Here is a 15,711-nt window from a genome sequence, read left to right on the forward strand (position 1 = left end):
CGCCCCGCCCGCCAGGCTTCCCGCCTTGCGCCGCTGCCGACGGCCGGTTCCGCGCCGTGCCGGCCGGCCCCGCGGGACATGGAGCCGGAAAGCCTGATGGTGCTGTACGGGGACGACTCGATGGAGGTGCACTACGCGGGGGGGTCCCGCTTGCTGCTGTCTCCTTGCGGCGGCGAGTACCTCTACGAAGCGGCGCTCCCCGCCGCTGCCCACCCCCTCCAGCCGGCGGAGACCACCCGCCAGCGGGTCGCCTTCGTCGTCAGTGCCCACAGGGTACGTGGCGGGCGGGCGCTGTCACAGGCCGTTTGGGGAGGGGAGGGAGTCCCGTGTGTGCCTCTGCGGGTTCTGTGAAGCGGAGCGTGAGCGGAGCGCCTGGGCTTCCGCCCGGGGGGCAACCGGGCACCGCTGCGGCTGTGCCGCACCCGCCGCCGGCCTGTCAGGGCCACCGGGACCGGGGTGGCTGCTCCTCTGTCAAACCGGGGAGGAGGGGTTCTCACCCTCAGTCCATTATAGAAGAGGATGAAATCAGCTTCACGTTCTAAAGTTTGATTTTGTTCTTCCCACTTCAATAGGAACGACTTCTGCGAGCTCTAGATTTCCGGAACAAGTTTTCTCCTCGCCCGTACTTACCTTCCCGTGTTATACCTCCGGAAAGAAAAAAGGTGAGATTTACACATGTAATGCTCTTGTAAAACAAACTTCGCCAGTGGTCTGGCAGAGCGGCTTTGCTTGACCATACGTGCATGTGCCTGAGTGCAGGCCTGGCAGATGGGCAGAGGTACAGCTTGGCTAATGCAGCTTTTTATGCATATCCTTCATAGCCAAACACTAAAGGGTTTGTTTTCCTAATAAGACTAAAACCCAGGATTTTCTACGTATGTTAGAATAAGCTGTTTTACATACTGACACTTTTCTGCACCTGAAACCTTTCAGGGAAGACTTGGTGAAGTAGGACGGTGTTTTCTGAGAGGCTGTGGGGTTCAGAATCCCATTGTTTCCCCGCTTGAAGTACCCATGTGAGCCTGTTGCAGGGGCCTGCTGGAGGGCTGAGGCAGTGTCACACTGGGAGTGACTGCTCCAGGTCAGACTGAAGGTCCATCCAGAGACCCCATTTACTATTCCTAGGAGCTTTACACCTCATGAGTGTGTGCATACTGTTGTGGGAGTCTAAAGACAACTGATAAATCAGGGGAGTTTGAAAACTTTTAGACTTAACACTTTATTAGTAACACACTTCATGCTAATGTTTAGTTGCTGAAAACTGTCAGTCAGTATGACTGCCTACTTAACAGCAGTCAGTCCTTAACAGTCATACAGTACATTCACTGCAAGGTACGACAGCACGGTACAATGCTCTGTCATTGACACTAGTGGGTAGCCTTCCACCCTCCCCACACCAGGATCTTGCTCTTCTGGAAGATGGCTGGGTTTCTAGACAGTTTCTAACTTAGAGCTTGCACTGTGACTACCTGCTTCAGGATGTTCAGGGATAACTTTCCCAGGCCACAGCAAAGTGCCTTACCCTGTTGCTTGACTTTTTCTTTTGGCTTCGCTTACCCCTACCCTGCCCCATCTTGGTTTCTCAGCTGCTGCTTTTCTTAAAGCAAAAGCAGTCTTCTGGCTCTTGAGATTGGACTTCCTCAGTAATTTGCTATCTGTTCATTGGTCTGCGGCCTCTTATATATTATATAAAATACAGTGCCTGTATTTTCAAGGCCTTTTTACGATTTCCCACGCTTCAGCATTTATCCAGCTCCATTTCACTCACCATGTTCTTATTACAAGTCAGTATTGAGCCTAACAGGCTAGCCTGGGGCCTTGTATGGTTAGCGTAAGACACGGTGTCCTGGTTTTCACTGGGATAGAGTTAATTTTCTTCTTAGTAGCTGGTGCAGTGCTGGTTTTTGGCTTTGGTGTGCGAACAATGTTGATAGCAAACTGGTGTCTTTGGTGGTTGCTGGGTGGTGGTTTATACTAAGCCAAGGACTTCTCAGTTTATACTAAGCCAAGGACTTCTCAGTTCCTCAGGCCCTGCCAGTGAGAGGGCTGGAGGGGCACAAGAAATGGGAAGGGGGCACAGCCATGTCAGCTGACCCCAAGTGGCCAAAGGGGTGTTCCATACCATGGGACGTCATGCTGGGTATATAACCTGGGGGGGGGTTGGCCAGGGCCAGCTGATCGTTGCTTGGGGACTGGCTGGGCATCAGTCAGCAGGTGGTGATCAGCGCTATTGTGCATTCCTTGTTTTCTTTCCTCCCTTCCCTTTGGATTTCATTCCTCTCCCCCTCTCCTTCCTTTTCATTATAACTATTATTATTATTATTGCTCTCATATTTTATCTCAATTATTGAACTGTTCTTATCTCAACCCTCAAGTGTTACATTCCTCTCTGATTCTCCTCCCCACCCCTCTGGGTGAGGGCTGAGTGAGCGAGTGGCTGAGTGATGCTTGGTTGCCAGCTGGGGTTAAACCCCGACAGTCCTTTTTGGTGCCCGAACAGGCAATGAAGGGTTGAGATAGCAACAGGTCCAACTAGAGCATGTTAGAATGAAATTGGTTTTGGTATTCATTTTGTTGCATCGATAATCATTGGCCACGGTGCTGATTCTTTTGCTCTTGAAGTTGCTGCCCATGGTCTCAGGGTTGCATTGTTTAATTTACTTACAGTATGTGTTCCCTGTTGTGCTGTTTGTTTTCCTTGGGACCTGGGCTAACGTTTCATGTGTTGTACTATGTAGTACTGGTTTATGATATGATGGACTTGCTGGTTGTAAAACTAACTTGGTCTGTGTACTCAAGTGTTGTAGTTGCTCCTAGGCATTGGGTGGCATAAGTGAGCAGAACTGCTCCACACTACATCTGCTTTACACCACTTGCTGTCCTAGTGGAGAATCCTACAACCAGGATGAGAGGGACCCTGCCTCCAGCCAGGTGGACGTCAGGGATAACTGGGCTTACTGGACCGTGTGGATCCGATGGCCTGGCACATCAGACCCACAGGAATGTAAAGCTCCAGTAGATACTGGTGCACAGTGAACTCTAATGCCATCAAACTTTGAAGGGGCAGAACCCATCGGTGTTTCTGGAGTGACAGGGAGATCTCAACAGCTCAGCTGTGTTGGAGGCTGAAATAAGCCTGACTGGGAACGAGTGGCAAGAACATCCCCTTGTGACTGGCCCAGAGGCTCTGCGTATCCCTGGCATAGACTGGTTTAGCAGAGGGTATTTCAAGGAGCCGAAAGGGTATTGGTGGGCTTTTGGTATAGCTGCCTTGGAAGGGGAGGAATGTAAGCAGCATCCGCTTCACCCGGCCTTTCACAAGACCCGTCTGTGGTGGGGTTACTGAAGGTCGAAGAACAGCAGGTGCCAATGGCTGCTACAAAGGTGCACCGGTGGCAGTACCGCACCAGCCGAGACTCCCTGATTCCCATCCATAAGCTGATTTGCCAGCTGGAGAGCCATGGAGCGGTCAGCAGGACCCGTTCACCCTTTAATAGCCCATATGGCCAGTGTGAAAGCCTAATGGGGAGTGGAGACCAGCAGTGGACTATTGTGGCCTGAATGAAGTCACACTGCTGTTGAGTGCTGCTGTGCCAGACATGCTAGAACTTCAGTATGAACTGGAATCAAGGGTAGCCAAGTGGTATGCAGTCTGTTACTAGCAGTGACAATACTTTTACTGGGCCCACTGGGTACCAAAATGCTTCTACAGTGCTGTATTACTTTGCCAATGATTGAATTCAAAATAACCTGGCACTACAGTTTGCTTAGGGTCTGCTTTGGTCAGACTAACAACAGATCATCATACAGATGTGGATGATGTCTCTAAACAGGTTGACAAGGGGGATCTTGTTAGTGGTGTGGCCTGCTCAAAAGTGCAAATAGCATTCAAAACGCAGGTTAACCATGAATATATTCAGTGCTATAGTTGTATCTCCTGTTTGTTCTTGTTCCTTTCCTAGAATTTTCAAACATTTGATACGCTATTTAAACTGCTGCTGAGCATAGAGTATATTTGCATGGGTCTGTCAACATAACACCAAGATCTTATTCCTGGCTGGTGGTCAGCTCCAAGCCCATCCTTTTATATGTCAAGTTAAGATTGCTTTTCCCAGTTTATATCCCATTAAATTTCTCTGCAGCCTTATTGTCTATTCACTTGATTATTTTTTTTAGGTACCCTTTGCAATTTTATATGGTAAATTTTCATCTTTAGTGCCCTATATACCTTCAGCAGACTTTCCCACGTTACTAATACACTAGTTCTGCCACGTTTCATTTTTATTGGACTCCAGGCTTTTCCAGTGCTGGGCCAAAGTATGATCAGGGCTGAAACATATCTGATTAAGCTCAGTCAAATGAGACAAAGCTGATTAAATTGAGAGAAAACAAAATTATGAGGAGTGTGGATATTTGTTTGCTAAGGTTTTTAACATCTTATTTGGGAGCATTTGCATTTCTCTGTTTATTTGGAATCTAGTGCTTTAATTGGAGCCTTCAACTGGAAGCAGACTAAGAATATCTTCTGTGTGGAGATCAAGTATAATGACAATACCTCATTATAGGGGAGAACTTTTGCATCTTGCTAGAAAGGCATTCTATCTTAACAGAATGTTTCTAATTTCAGAAGGTGATTAGTGTATTTTTTAAACTATATCTTGTCTGTGGGAAAAACTTTAATCTGGGGTTTGAGGTAGATGCAGTGCTTGTTTGGAGTAACTGGTTGAGAATCATGTGCTTCATTTTTGAAGTAGTAGTAACACAAGGGCCTACGCCATGAAAAAGATTTTTGTTTGTTTTGAACGAAAGTGCTAATTGAAGCAGCAATCTGTACTTGAATATCACAGCAGTGAGATGAGGGTATTCTTTTGAGACTTTCCAAATGTTGTATTGAAAAGTCTAAAATCTTTATTATATGTTAAATTCTTCTTCAGAAATAATGTTTTATCCATATCCTAGCAATAGCTGTGTAACTTAATCTGTGGTGCTGCAGGATTAAGTAAGATTACCCACCTAGATGCAAAAAATTTTCAATAAATTTCCATTGTGGTAATGTCATGGAAGGGTTAAGGTTTAATTTTAAGAATGTAGAAGTAGTCGTGCATCCTAGGTTTGAACAGTTAGTGTTATACTTGTAAGCAATAAATTCGGGTTCTAACAAAGAAGTAGCCCTGGAGGATGAAGGAAAACTGGCCCAAAGCCCGCAATTCCAGTCCAAGAAAGAGGCCAAAATGACCTGGTTTAAGACTATACATGAGGACTGCAAAGGAGAACTCTGGCCAGCTGAATAGAGGAGTGGGCAGATTTGCAGACCCTCAAGACCAGTGAAGACCCCTGCTCTGGACAAGTGAGGGGAAGTGTGAATATTATAATTAGCTTTGGGTAATCTCATGAATATTTGTGTCTTTTCCAGGAAGGTTGTTGAACACGTATACACGTATGGCATAAAACGAGGTACCTGAGAGAAGGAAGCCATGCACATTAGGTGGAGCAATCCCCCGTGCATCCAGCACTGCAGTAAAGAACACCTGTATCTTAACGCTACATGGGTGTTAAGGAGTTTTCTTATTCTTGATTTTGGTGACAATAAGAACACATAAATATATGTTTACATATCATTTTACAGGCTTATTTTATTTTTATAAATAAAGGGAAGGCTTCAGAGCACATGGGGGTTTAATGTACACAAATTTAATGTGGGCTTTCCATGAAGTCTACTGATAACTGATCTGATCAAGATGATTTAGGCTTTCTCTTAAGTGTTTTTTAAGAAGCAGTTGGAAACAGAAATATCTACTGTCTGTGGGGAGTTGTGCCTGGGTAATTGGCTGTCTAGTTTATGAATGCATATTAAATTAAAGCATTATTGCTAGATGGAAGTCTGTTAGAACAGGAGGAAGCAGATACGAAGGTTAGATATTTTGTTTCCTCTTGAATTCCTGTATGCAGATAAATACAGAGTAAAGTTTCTTGTGTACATCACCTTGGAGAAGGGCTGAATTAATTTAAATGTAAAACCTTCATTGTAATTTCTGGGAAGCAGGTCATTTTTATCTTGCTGCACATTCCAATCCTTTTTCTTTTATTAGATTCTTTTCAGTGATATCTTAGAAGTCAGATGGCCTGACCCTGCTACAGCCAATCTGTCAACATGTGTAGACAATGGCAGTGTGAAGATCTCGTCAGTAGATGGTTATGCTCACCTTTACCTGCCAGAACTGCAGCAAGAATTTACAGTGGAGTTCTTATGCAAAGTCAGCCAGTCATCTGCAGCATCCTTACACTCCTTTCAGAAGAACAGCAACTATCGAACTGGAGATCAGTATGGAAAATCAAGGAAAAATCCTGTTGCAGAAATGTCATCGCAACAAACACAGATAGAGAATAAGAATGAACATGGTGGTTCTGAAGGTAAATACAGAGAACCAACCAAACCAAAGGATCAAAAAGACAGAGATGGAGTCCCTTTGTCCAACACAAATTGCTCTTCTGAATACACATGGGTTACACAGCATTGGTCTGTTTCCTCGTACCCGGAAGAATGGAAGTACCCTTTGTCATTGGCGCTCCTGTGCTATAACTTATATACTCTTAAGAATGTAGTGAAGACGTGTGAGAAAAACAACCATACATCTATAGAAGGTGATGTTTTAATAGACCCTGAAACACATGGAACAGTTGCTTGTTTGCCTACTGCTTTGCCACTTAGCTGCAAAGCCCCACACCTACACAGGTAATATATACACTATTTACTTTGTAGTTGTTAACATATGTTTTACAAGTCTGCAGTTTGGAAATTCAGCCTTTAGCAAAATAACTGAATTCTAGCTATAAAAAAAAAAACAACCAAAAAACACTATCAATTTTTTTTTTAAGAACTTTGTGAAACACGAAATTTGTCAAACCAACATTCTTGATCCTACTGCAGTGTATATATAGTAATTAGTCCAGAGAAAAATAAATGTTATTTTCTGACATGCTGTATAAATATGTAAATGAAAAAAAGAATACTGGAAAAAGAACATAGGTTTTGGGTTGGTTTGGCTTTTTGTCATTTTTGACAAGGTAATACTTCTGAATTGGGCCAGTGGCATATGTTCTTGGTCAGCACCACTAAAAATAATCAAAGAAACCTTTGCAGGTTTGAGAAAACTAATTTGGTAACTAATGGGAGTAACTCGGGGATCAGAGGACTCTAAAAATATGTGGCCTCTTTTCCTTTGGATAGGTGTGCACACATCTGTTCTTGGTCCAGAAATGATTACCAGCACTCAACCCCCAGCCCCCACAACCTTTGGACTTACTGAAGCTTTTATTGTATTTTACAGGTGGACTTTCTGTGATTTCTTTCGGAATGAAGGTACTGAAGAGTATTCATGCCCTCAGCTAATTCAAATTGTATGGTGCCAGGGTGTTTTGTACAGGTAAGTAGGAGATCATGCGTTTCATCTTCAGAAGACTGTTTGTATAGGAATTAAGCTTTAGGATGAATTGTCTTACTTTGTCCCTTTCTCACTCTTGAGAAATTGTACACAATCATCAGGTAAGAGTTAGACTGCAGTTTGTTCACTGGACTTCTGATTTTCTAGTGCAGTATATTTCAGGTCTGAAAGTGGATATGTCTGAAACAATCTGAAATCACGTTTAAGGCTTTTAAAGAAGTGATCTGATTATCTGATTTCTTAAATGGTTACTGGACAGCTGGAACTCCTGCAGACTTCACTGACAGTTATGGTGCTTTTGTTTCTTTGCAAATTACATTGATCCTTTTGATGATGAAGATTTCATGCTTTAGAAATGTTTGTCTTGGTGACCTACATAATTCACATGTTGCAGGCAGCTAAACTGTGGGGTTTCCTGGCAAATCACCTTGTCCATATGATTTAAAAAAAAACACTTTTTAAAAAAATTGCCCTTTCAATTCTGTTATACAGACTTTGAAAATGCTACAGTTGCTATCAGCATCTAAAAGTCTTTCATAAAAGCATAATCTCTTTTTAAAGCTTTACTCTTTCTGCCGCGTTGTTAACTTTTCTCAGTGTAATTCCTAAATTTTCCTCTCGTGAACAAAATGTTTAGCAGCTATTTCAGTACTATACCTCATTTCTTTGAGAGTATGGTGAGCAGCCATACTTAGTCTGTTAGTCTCATTTCCAAAGTCCAGGCATGTAACCACAGAATTACAGAATTGTGTCATTAAATGCGTTTTAGGTTCCAAGATACCATATGATCACAAGTAAAAGATATTGATCTTAGTGAAATACACACAACTGCAGTAGAGACAAAACCTTCAGGCTGTTCAGGAATTGTTCAGTCTGTCAGTTCTCTGTATACACTAGGTACAGCTCATCCACTAAGCAGATTGGATTTTTCTTTTTAGAGTGATTATATTTTGTGGTCAGTGGAAAGAGCAGTTCTTGTGAGATGTTTACCTAACACAAAAAAGCTTTCCTTAGCTTGTTTAACTCCCGCTCCTTGTTGCAGCACTCTCCAAACTAGCCGGCTGCAACAAGGACTTTTACCATGACATACCAGCATAGTCTTCATGCCAGTCCCTCTGCTGCATTCTCCTTGTCTGTCCTCCCCCAGGGCGTGTGTTCTCTCTTCTCTCTGCTTCTTCCTTGTCTCTTCCTTGGCTGCCCAACCCCTTAACAGAACCAGCCACAGCTGCACCTTATCTACATCAGCCAGCCCACAGTTCTATATTAGCAATGGTAATAAACCCAGCTTCATTCCTCTACAGCTCCTCATGCACACATGCAAAGAGCCTGGTAATACTAATCCTAATCCTCTCTGTTAAAAGATATTGTACACTCTGCTGTTTGTGAAGCAGTAAAAAGTTTTTTATGTGAGTTCTGTTGAAGATGTGTTTCCGCTTAGTGCTTCCTTCAAGTGTACTAACCTGCTACACATCTTAGTGACACAGCATTTTTAATACTTGTTAAAAATCTTGTTATTTCTCTTAGATTTATCCATGGTAGGAAAAACATCACAGAAATTTACCCTGGTGATGACTCAGTTTTCAGGTCAGAAGGAGCATTTTTGGGAAACTATTTCACACATTATGCAATCCAGAAAGGAACAAAAAAGGTATAAAACTATTATTTTAAAATATGTTCTGTATTCTGTCAAGTTAGCAGTTTTCTTAGCTTTAAGACAATTTGGCTGTGCAGTCTACAGTGAAGTCCCTACATTGGTAATTACTGTAATGACTGAATCCAGCAATCAAATCATACAAAAAATGAGATTATTCCTGCTGTCTCAGAATAGATTTCTGTAAATTGTAGATACAATAAGAGAAATTTTACTCATTGTAACATTTATTTCTCAAGCTCAACTGTACTGCAGTAAGATTCTACAATAACATTTCTCACTAACTTGAAGATAAGTTTAATTCTTTTTAATTAACCTAAGTTTAATTATTTTAACTAATATATTGATTAGAGTTTAATCTTTATGTACTTGGAAGTATTTACTTTGTCACTATATGGAGACTTTGCCGCAGACCAGCTGTTCAGTGCTGGAGAAATGGTTTTGCCTCTCTCTGTCTATTAAGTTTCCTCTGAGTAGAGGTCCTGTCAAGTGCTTATGCAGTGCTTTGTATTTTTATAGCAGAATTAAGGGTCAGCTTTGTACCCTTCAAACCTAGCCTTAAACTTGTGGTCAAATGTAGTTACTCAGCAATGAACTACAGTCTGCTCTCTGATAAGAGAACTTTTTGGTCCATGCAAAGCGCATGGAAGCTGTTTCTTCTCACACAAGTAGGCTTAAAGAATACAACTGCATGTTTTGACTTTTCAAGGAGATACTTGTCTGTGTTGTGGGACAAATTTAGATGTGATTATAGTTGCTTTCTGGGAGGTCAGAAATCTAGTATCTTGCAAGCTCTTAATACTGTTTTCATGCTACAGTAACTAACTCACTCATCTCTCTGCTCTTTACTGCAGAAAGAAGAAAAGATGTATTCAATAAACAGCCTACCTCCTGATGTACCTGGAAATCTGTACTCTATATCCTCTATTATTACTCAAGCAATCAAGTAACTTTACTGTTTTTTCTTTTGTTACATTAATTCCTCTGACTATGAAAGGACAGTAGTTAAAATTACACATAATACTTATGATGACATTAAGTGTAAAAATCAAAGGAATTTGTATTAGCACTGAGGATGTGTATAAACTTACAGAACAAAGATTGCAACTGTTTAGAAGACATAGTGAGTGTGAAATACTTAGTATTTTGTTTGCTTTTTTTTCTCCTCAGAATACTTCAGTACTGCTACAAGACTAAACTATCATTAACTCATAATTATTATCTCTGCTGCTGGAAAATGGTATGTAGCTGAAGATTTATAAATCTTTCAGTGTTATGATTATACAGGCTATAGGGAATAGGACCTAATCTCTAGAGGGAAGAATGGTGCGTGTATCCTCAAAGACCAGAAGGTAGACATTTGGGAACCAAAAGCATGCAGTGTAAAGGTGTATTTGTGAAGGCAACTGCATGATAGAGAGCTGGCTGTGGTCTGGGAAAACAAGTGAATTGAAAATTTGGGATACAAACAGTTGTAGAGATGTCATGGTTTAACTAAGTACCATGCAGCTGCTTGCTTGCTCCCCACCCCCCCAACAGGATGGGAAAGAGAATTGGGGGAAAAGGTAAAACTTGTGAGGAGAGAGAAGAACAATTTAATAATTGAAATGAAATAAAATAATAGTAATAACAGTAGTAATGGAGAGAAAGGAATAAAATCTGAAAGAAAAAAAAAAAGCCAAAAAAACCCACACTATACAGTTGCTCACCACCTGCTGACCAGTGCCCAGCCAGTCCCCAGGCCGCAAGCTGCAGGCCCTGGGCAACCCCTCAGTTTATATACCAAGCATGATGTCCTATGGTATGGTATATCCCCTTGGCTAGTTCAGGTCAGCTGTCCCGGCTGTGTCCCCTCCCACTTTCTTGTGCCCCTTCTTGCTGGCAGGGCCTGAGAAACTGAGAAGGCTTGACTTGGTATAAACATTATTTAGCAATAACTAAAAACATCTGTATGTTACCAATATTATTATCACACTAATGCCAAAACACAGCACTGTACCAGCTACTGGTAAGAGGATTAACTGTATCCCAGCCAAAACCTGGTAAGTGACTTTTCCTCAGGTTTTTAATGTATTTGTTTGATTCTAGGTACCTGAGACAGATGGAAGAGAAATGTTGCCGGTTTTGCTGTATGAAAAGGTTATTCCCAGCATAGGAATACTTGTGGTGTACTCAGATCATAAAGTCCATGCTGCTTTTTGGGATGGGGTGACCTTGAATATGGTCTGGGATTTCAGCTCTTCCTGTAGTAGGATCCAGGTAACTCATGACTTTGAGGAATTACTATTCTTAAAAGTCCTCATGAAGAAGTGTTACTAAGAAACTAACAAGGAAATTAAACAAAAGTTTTGATGCCTGTAAAATAGAAACTGAAATCTTGTCTGAGAGATTACCAACTCTAAACAGTTGGCTGCTGTTGCTTACTCTTGAGCTACTACAGTAGCCTAAATGAAAGTAGGAACTATCCACAAGCATCACCAGTAATTTACTGCAAACATTCTAACCAGAAATGAAGAGAAAAATATTTTAATGCATAACTGATGCCTAAAGAGGCAAATAAAACTTTATCCTTTCAAGAAGTCACTCACATTGATCAAAGGGAGTCTTTGTTATTGCAAATTACCTATAATTGAGTAGATGCATAGCAAAAAATCACTGAGAAAAGTAAGCTTGTGTATATGGTATTCTGTATGCATTTGTAAATCTACTTAATACAGGACTAAAAAGATAATGTTGATTTTTGCAAAATGGCACTACAGAGAAAATTATGTGAGTGTGGGATTCAAGGTTGTGGACTGCTGAGACTTTTGGCTTCTGTGTCTTTGCTCATTACCCTAAGGTGACGAGACACAAAAAAGATGTTAAGAGTCTGAGAACATCTCTATTACAAGCAATATAAATATGATAGTTAGAGTGTCAAAAGATACAGTGTAACTTCCTGATGTGAGCTAGCTAAAGTCTGTATATTCTGTTATTATAGAAGGAGGAAGAACTGAGAATTCTACAGGTTTGGAAATACTTCTATCCACTTTTAGAAATAATTTGTTCTTTAATAGTACAAAACAAGTGTTGGGGCCATGCCAGGTGTTCTTATTTTTTCCCCCTGCATTTGTCATAGCAGACTATATCAAATTCTGTCCTTAGCAAAACACAGACTTTAAGTGTTCAAAGTGGCGTATTCGTAGATAATTAATTCTTAAATTGGTATGTTATACTTGCATTTCTTTTCTTCAGACTGCAGCAGAAAATGAATACTTTTTTTTTCTTCTAAGGTAAATGAAGATGTAGGCTGGTGTAAGTTAACTACTCCTGCAGGGGTACAGCAGCTAATACAAATAAGTCATCCTGGAATCTATGAAAGGTATAATCAATTTAAACAATTTAAAGTAAAACATGAAAGAACTATGTACAAATCCTTTTAGATGAAGAAATGGTATTTACTGCTGGGGGCAGTGGTGTTGTGGGGGTAACCAAACACATAATGGTAAAAGCTTCATCGTACATCTGGCAGAGATTCAGGACCTGTATGACTCAGTACCACTGCATGCTGTCATTCCATTATAATTGTTACAGTAATGTCTTTTTAGAAAAATAACTAGAGCTGCAACTTGGCACTTATATTGGTGGATAAAGAAAAAAAAAAATCTTTGTCCTATGTAGAGCTGATACATAGAACTGGATAGAACTTCATCCAATTTTTGCTTTGTTACAGTTACTGACCTCTGCCTCAGGTTATTTTCTCTAATCCGCTTGCTCTAGTTACAGCCTCGTTATGGGAATCACCAGAAGCTTACTGTGCTGTATTTTAGCAAGCAGATAATTCAAAACCAAAAATAAACACTTGTACACTGTGCATTACAAATCATAAAGTTGTGTTATAACTTTCTATAACTGCACAGATTTAAATATGAAGGAGATCCTAGACAAAAAGTGGAATCAAAAATGGCAAGGAAATTTCTCTAAGATTCTAAGAATATAAATATGTATTATATATATATATAAATAAAAAACACTGTATTTTTAATGATGGCTTTTTCTTTCAGATCCATTGTATGGATCTATTGCTTTAATGTTCAGGTTTTTGCTTGAATTAGAGTGCATTTCTCGCATAAATAACTATCTTTTTGTGACTTTTCATGTTGACATAGGTACATCAGAACAGCAATAGAATGGTGCAGAAGTCTGAATGAAAGGAATGGGATTCCTGAATATACTGCACACTCTGTAACTGAAGAAAATTGGTATTCATCTTTATCCTAAATAATTGACTACAAATAATGTTGAAAATATAACTCAAAAAGACTATAAACTGTGAATTTTATCAACTGCATTTCCTAAGGGTCAAAAATGAAAATAGTAAGTCCATTTATTTTGTGTAGTTTTATATTTTTCTTTCAGTGTTTTAAACATTTGGTAAGTTGAGTGTTGAGTTCTATTTAAAGCATGTTTCATTGTGCTTCTGCCTGCCTTACTGAAAAATAAGAATTATGGTGACATTGCCAAAGGAGGATTAATGTTACGGAGATGGTATCTTGCAAGGTGAAAAAGAGAAACTAGACTAAGAAATGCGTCTTTTAACAGAACAATAAATGACACTTGTATCTCTTGCTAACATATTTGTCCTTTTCAATACATGCTACTAACATCATATATATATATTCTGGTTTTTTAAAATGTGTAAACTGAAATCAATTGCACTTTAACTTGTTACTCAAATTATAGCAGATTCAGTAGCTGATGAAATGAAAACTGTATTTATACATACAGACAGGCATAAAGCAAAGAGACTATTCCTAAAGCAGAGCCCAGATTTTTGGCAACAAAAATGATTGGCAAATGGCAGCCATTGGCTAGTAGTATGAAAGGCAAAAAATAAAGCATTTTTTCATTTGCATTTTGCTTGTCTAATTTTGAGTATTGCTGGAAACAGGAAAACTAAAATCTGAAGTAGAAAATACATTTAAGAACTTTTTACGATACTAATTCATAATCTTTATTTCCTTGGACAGGTCTGCTGATGCTGAGCTTGAAAAAATACGGAGATTTACCTGTATCCTTTTGAAAGCTGTGAAGCTTTTTCACTTTTATGTTCTGTTGTTCATCTGTATATTTAAATCTGTATTTTAGATCATCAGAGGCTTTCAGTCCTGTTCTCACCTCCTTTTACTGTTGTACCCACTTCTTAGAATCACCTTTTAAAGCCCTTTTATGTTTTCTTATTTATAGTTTTTATCATTTATCTTGTCCAAACTCTGCATCACAGCACCAGAAACAAAAACAGGGACCAGAGTACAAAACTAAAATAAAAATGAAAAAAAGGTCGCCCTTTAATGGGTATTGCATTAGTTTTGCTAACACTCATCTGCTGATCTGTTCTTGAAAGAGGGATGATGCAGTTGCCTTTGGGCCTGTTGTTGCAGTACAATACCTTTCTGTTTATCAGCTGCATCAGTATTGTTCCTTGGTGTTCAGCCAGCTCAAAAAAGTGTGCTGGGCTGCATGTGCTTAAATCCACTTTGTAACCGTCTTTAAGCCAGTGTTCAATTTTATTGGTATGAAAAGTGCATGCTGTTAAATTGTGCAGCATGACATCATTGTAACCCTTTTTAAAGTAATTTTTGGATAAATTGAAATCTTAGTTAAAGACTTAGTTTAACTTTACTTTTTTAAAAATTTATTTTAAAAACAAAAAAAAGTTTAACTTTTTTTTAGTTACCTATTAATGTTGTAGACATTTTAAATAATACACACTTTCTTTTTTAGCTTTATGTAATTACCATGTTATGAAATGTGAGACTTTGTAATGCAGAATGATGAATAGAAGTATGAGGAAGTAATTTTTGGATTAGGAGGAAGAGTTTGGTATTTTTTTCTTAACAAAATAACACTAGTTTTATTGGATAATAGCAATGTTCTGGGAAGGACATCTGCTGCAAAACCCAATCCATCTGGTATTACCATCAGAAAAACAGAAAATGGGAGTGAGCCACAAGAAATAAGAGAAGGGTGTGTCTTGGAGGCTTTGGAAAAAACTTCTAAAGTAATTCAGGATATTGAATCTCTGCTTGCAGCTGCTGGGAAGTGAAGCCTCGTAGTGAAGACTTGCGCTCCGTATCTTTGTAGGAGCTGTGCCAACTGCTTCTGAGGAGGCTTTGAGGTGCAATAGGAATGAAAGCTGCCGGCAGAGTCACCAAGTTGCCAGTATACCACAGCAAACCTGCAAAGTCCTATCAGTTGCCATTGTCACACCACAGCTGTGTGTTGTAGCTAGCCAGAAAGAACAGGTGAGGTAGGAAGAGCACAGCTGTATAAACACATCAGGGCTGGCCTAACAGTGCTGCTTTTAATATATGAATGGTCTGTTTTAATAGTTTTAATTTTATAGATTTTGCAAGCAACTTAATTGCTGAAGTGAGTAGGGTAAGGATAAGCAGTTATAACTGTAAAAATGTGCTTTTGTTCAGAAGCTTACATGAAGTAGGCCAATATTGGATAAAAAGTTTCCTAGACACTTTCTACTCTACTGTTTTGTGGTAAATAAATACTTAGAAGTATCTTCAGCCCTTTCTCGTGTGTGGTCTGGCAATCGGAGGTGCACCGTATCTTTAGCTATAAAAT

The 15,711-nt window shown here is 39.9% G+C and overlaps 1 protein-coding gene across 1 annotated transcript; it reads left to right on the forward strand.

Annotated features, from left to right (window-relative positions):
• Positions 1-15,653, forward strand: CZH5orf34 (chromosome Z C5orf34 homolog). The gene is made up of 12 exons (XM_056324610.1): positions 1-273; positions 573-662; positions 6,090-6,733; positions 7,329-7,424; positions 8,967-9,090; positions 9,948-10,039; positions 10,264-10,333; positions 11,182-11,352; positions 12,366-12,454; positions 13,242-13,334; positions 14,103-14,143; positions 14,985-15,653. Exons 1-12 carry the CDS (start codon positions 79-81, stop codon positions 15,176-15,178), a joined length of 1,899 nt encoding a protein of 632 aa, XP_056180585.1. The 5' UTR covers positions 1-78; the 3' UTR covers positions 15,179-15,653.
• The last annotated feature ends 58 nt before the right edge of the window (positions 15,654-15,711 follow it).

The sequence above is a fragment of the Falco biarmicus genome, chromosome Z (genome assembly GCF_023638135.1).
Source record: "Falco biarmicus isolate bFalBia1 chromosome Z, bFalBia1.pri, whole genome shotgun sequence".
In the NCBI taxonomy this organism is placed as follows: Eukaryota; Metazoa; Chordata; class Aves; order Falconiformes; family Falconidae; genus Falco; species Falco biarmicus.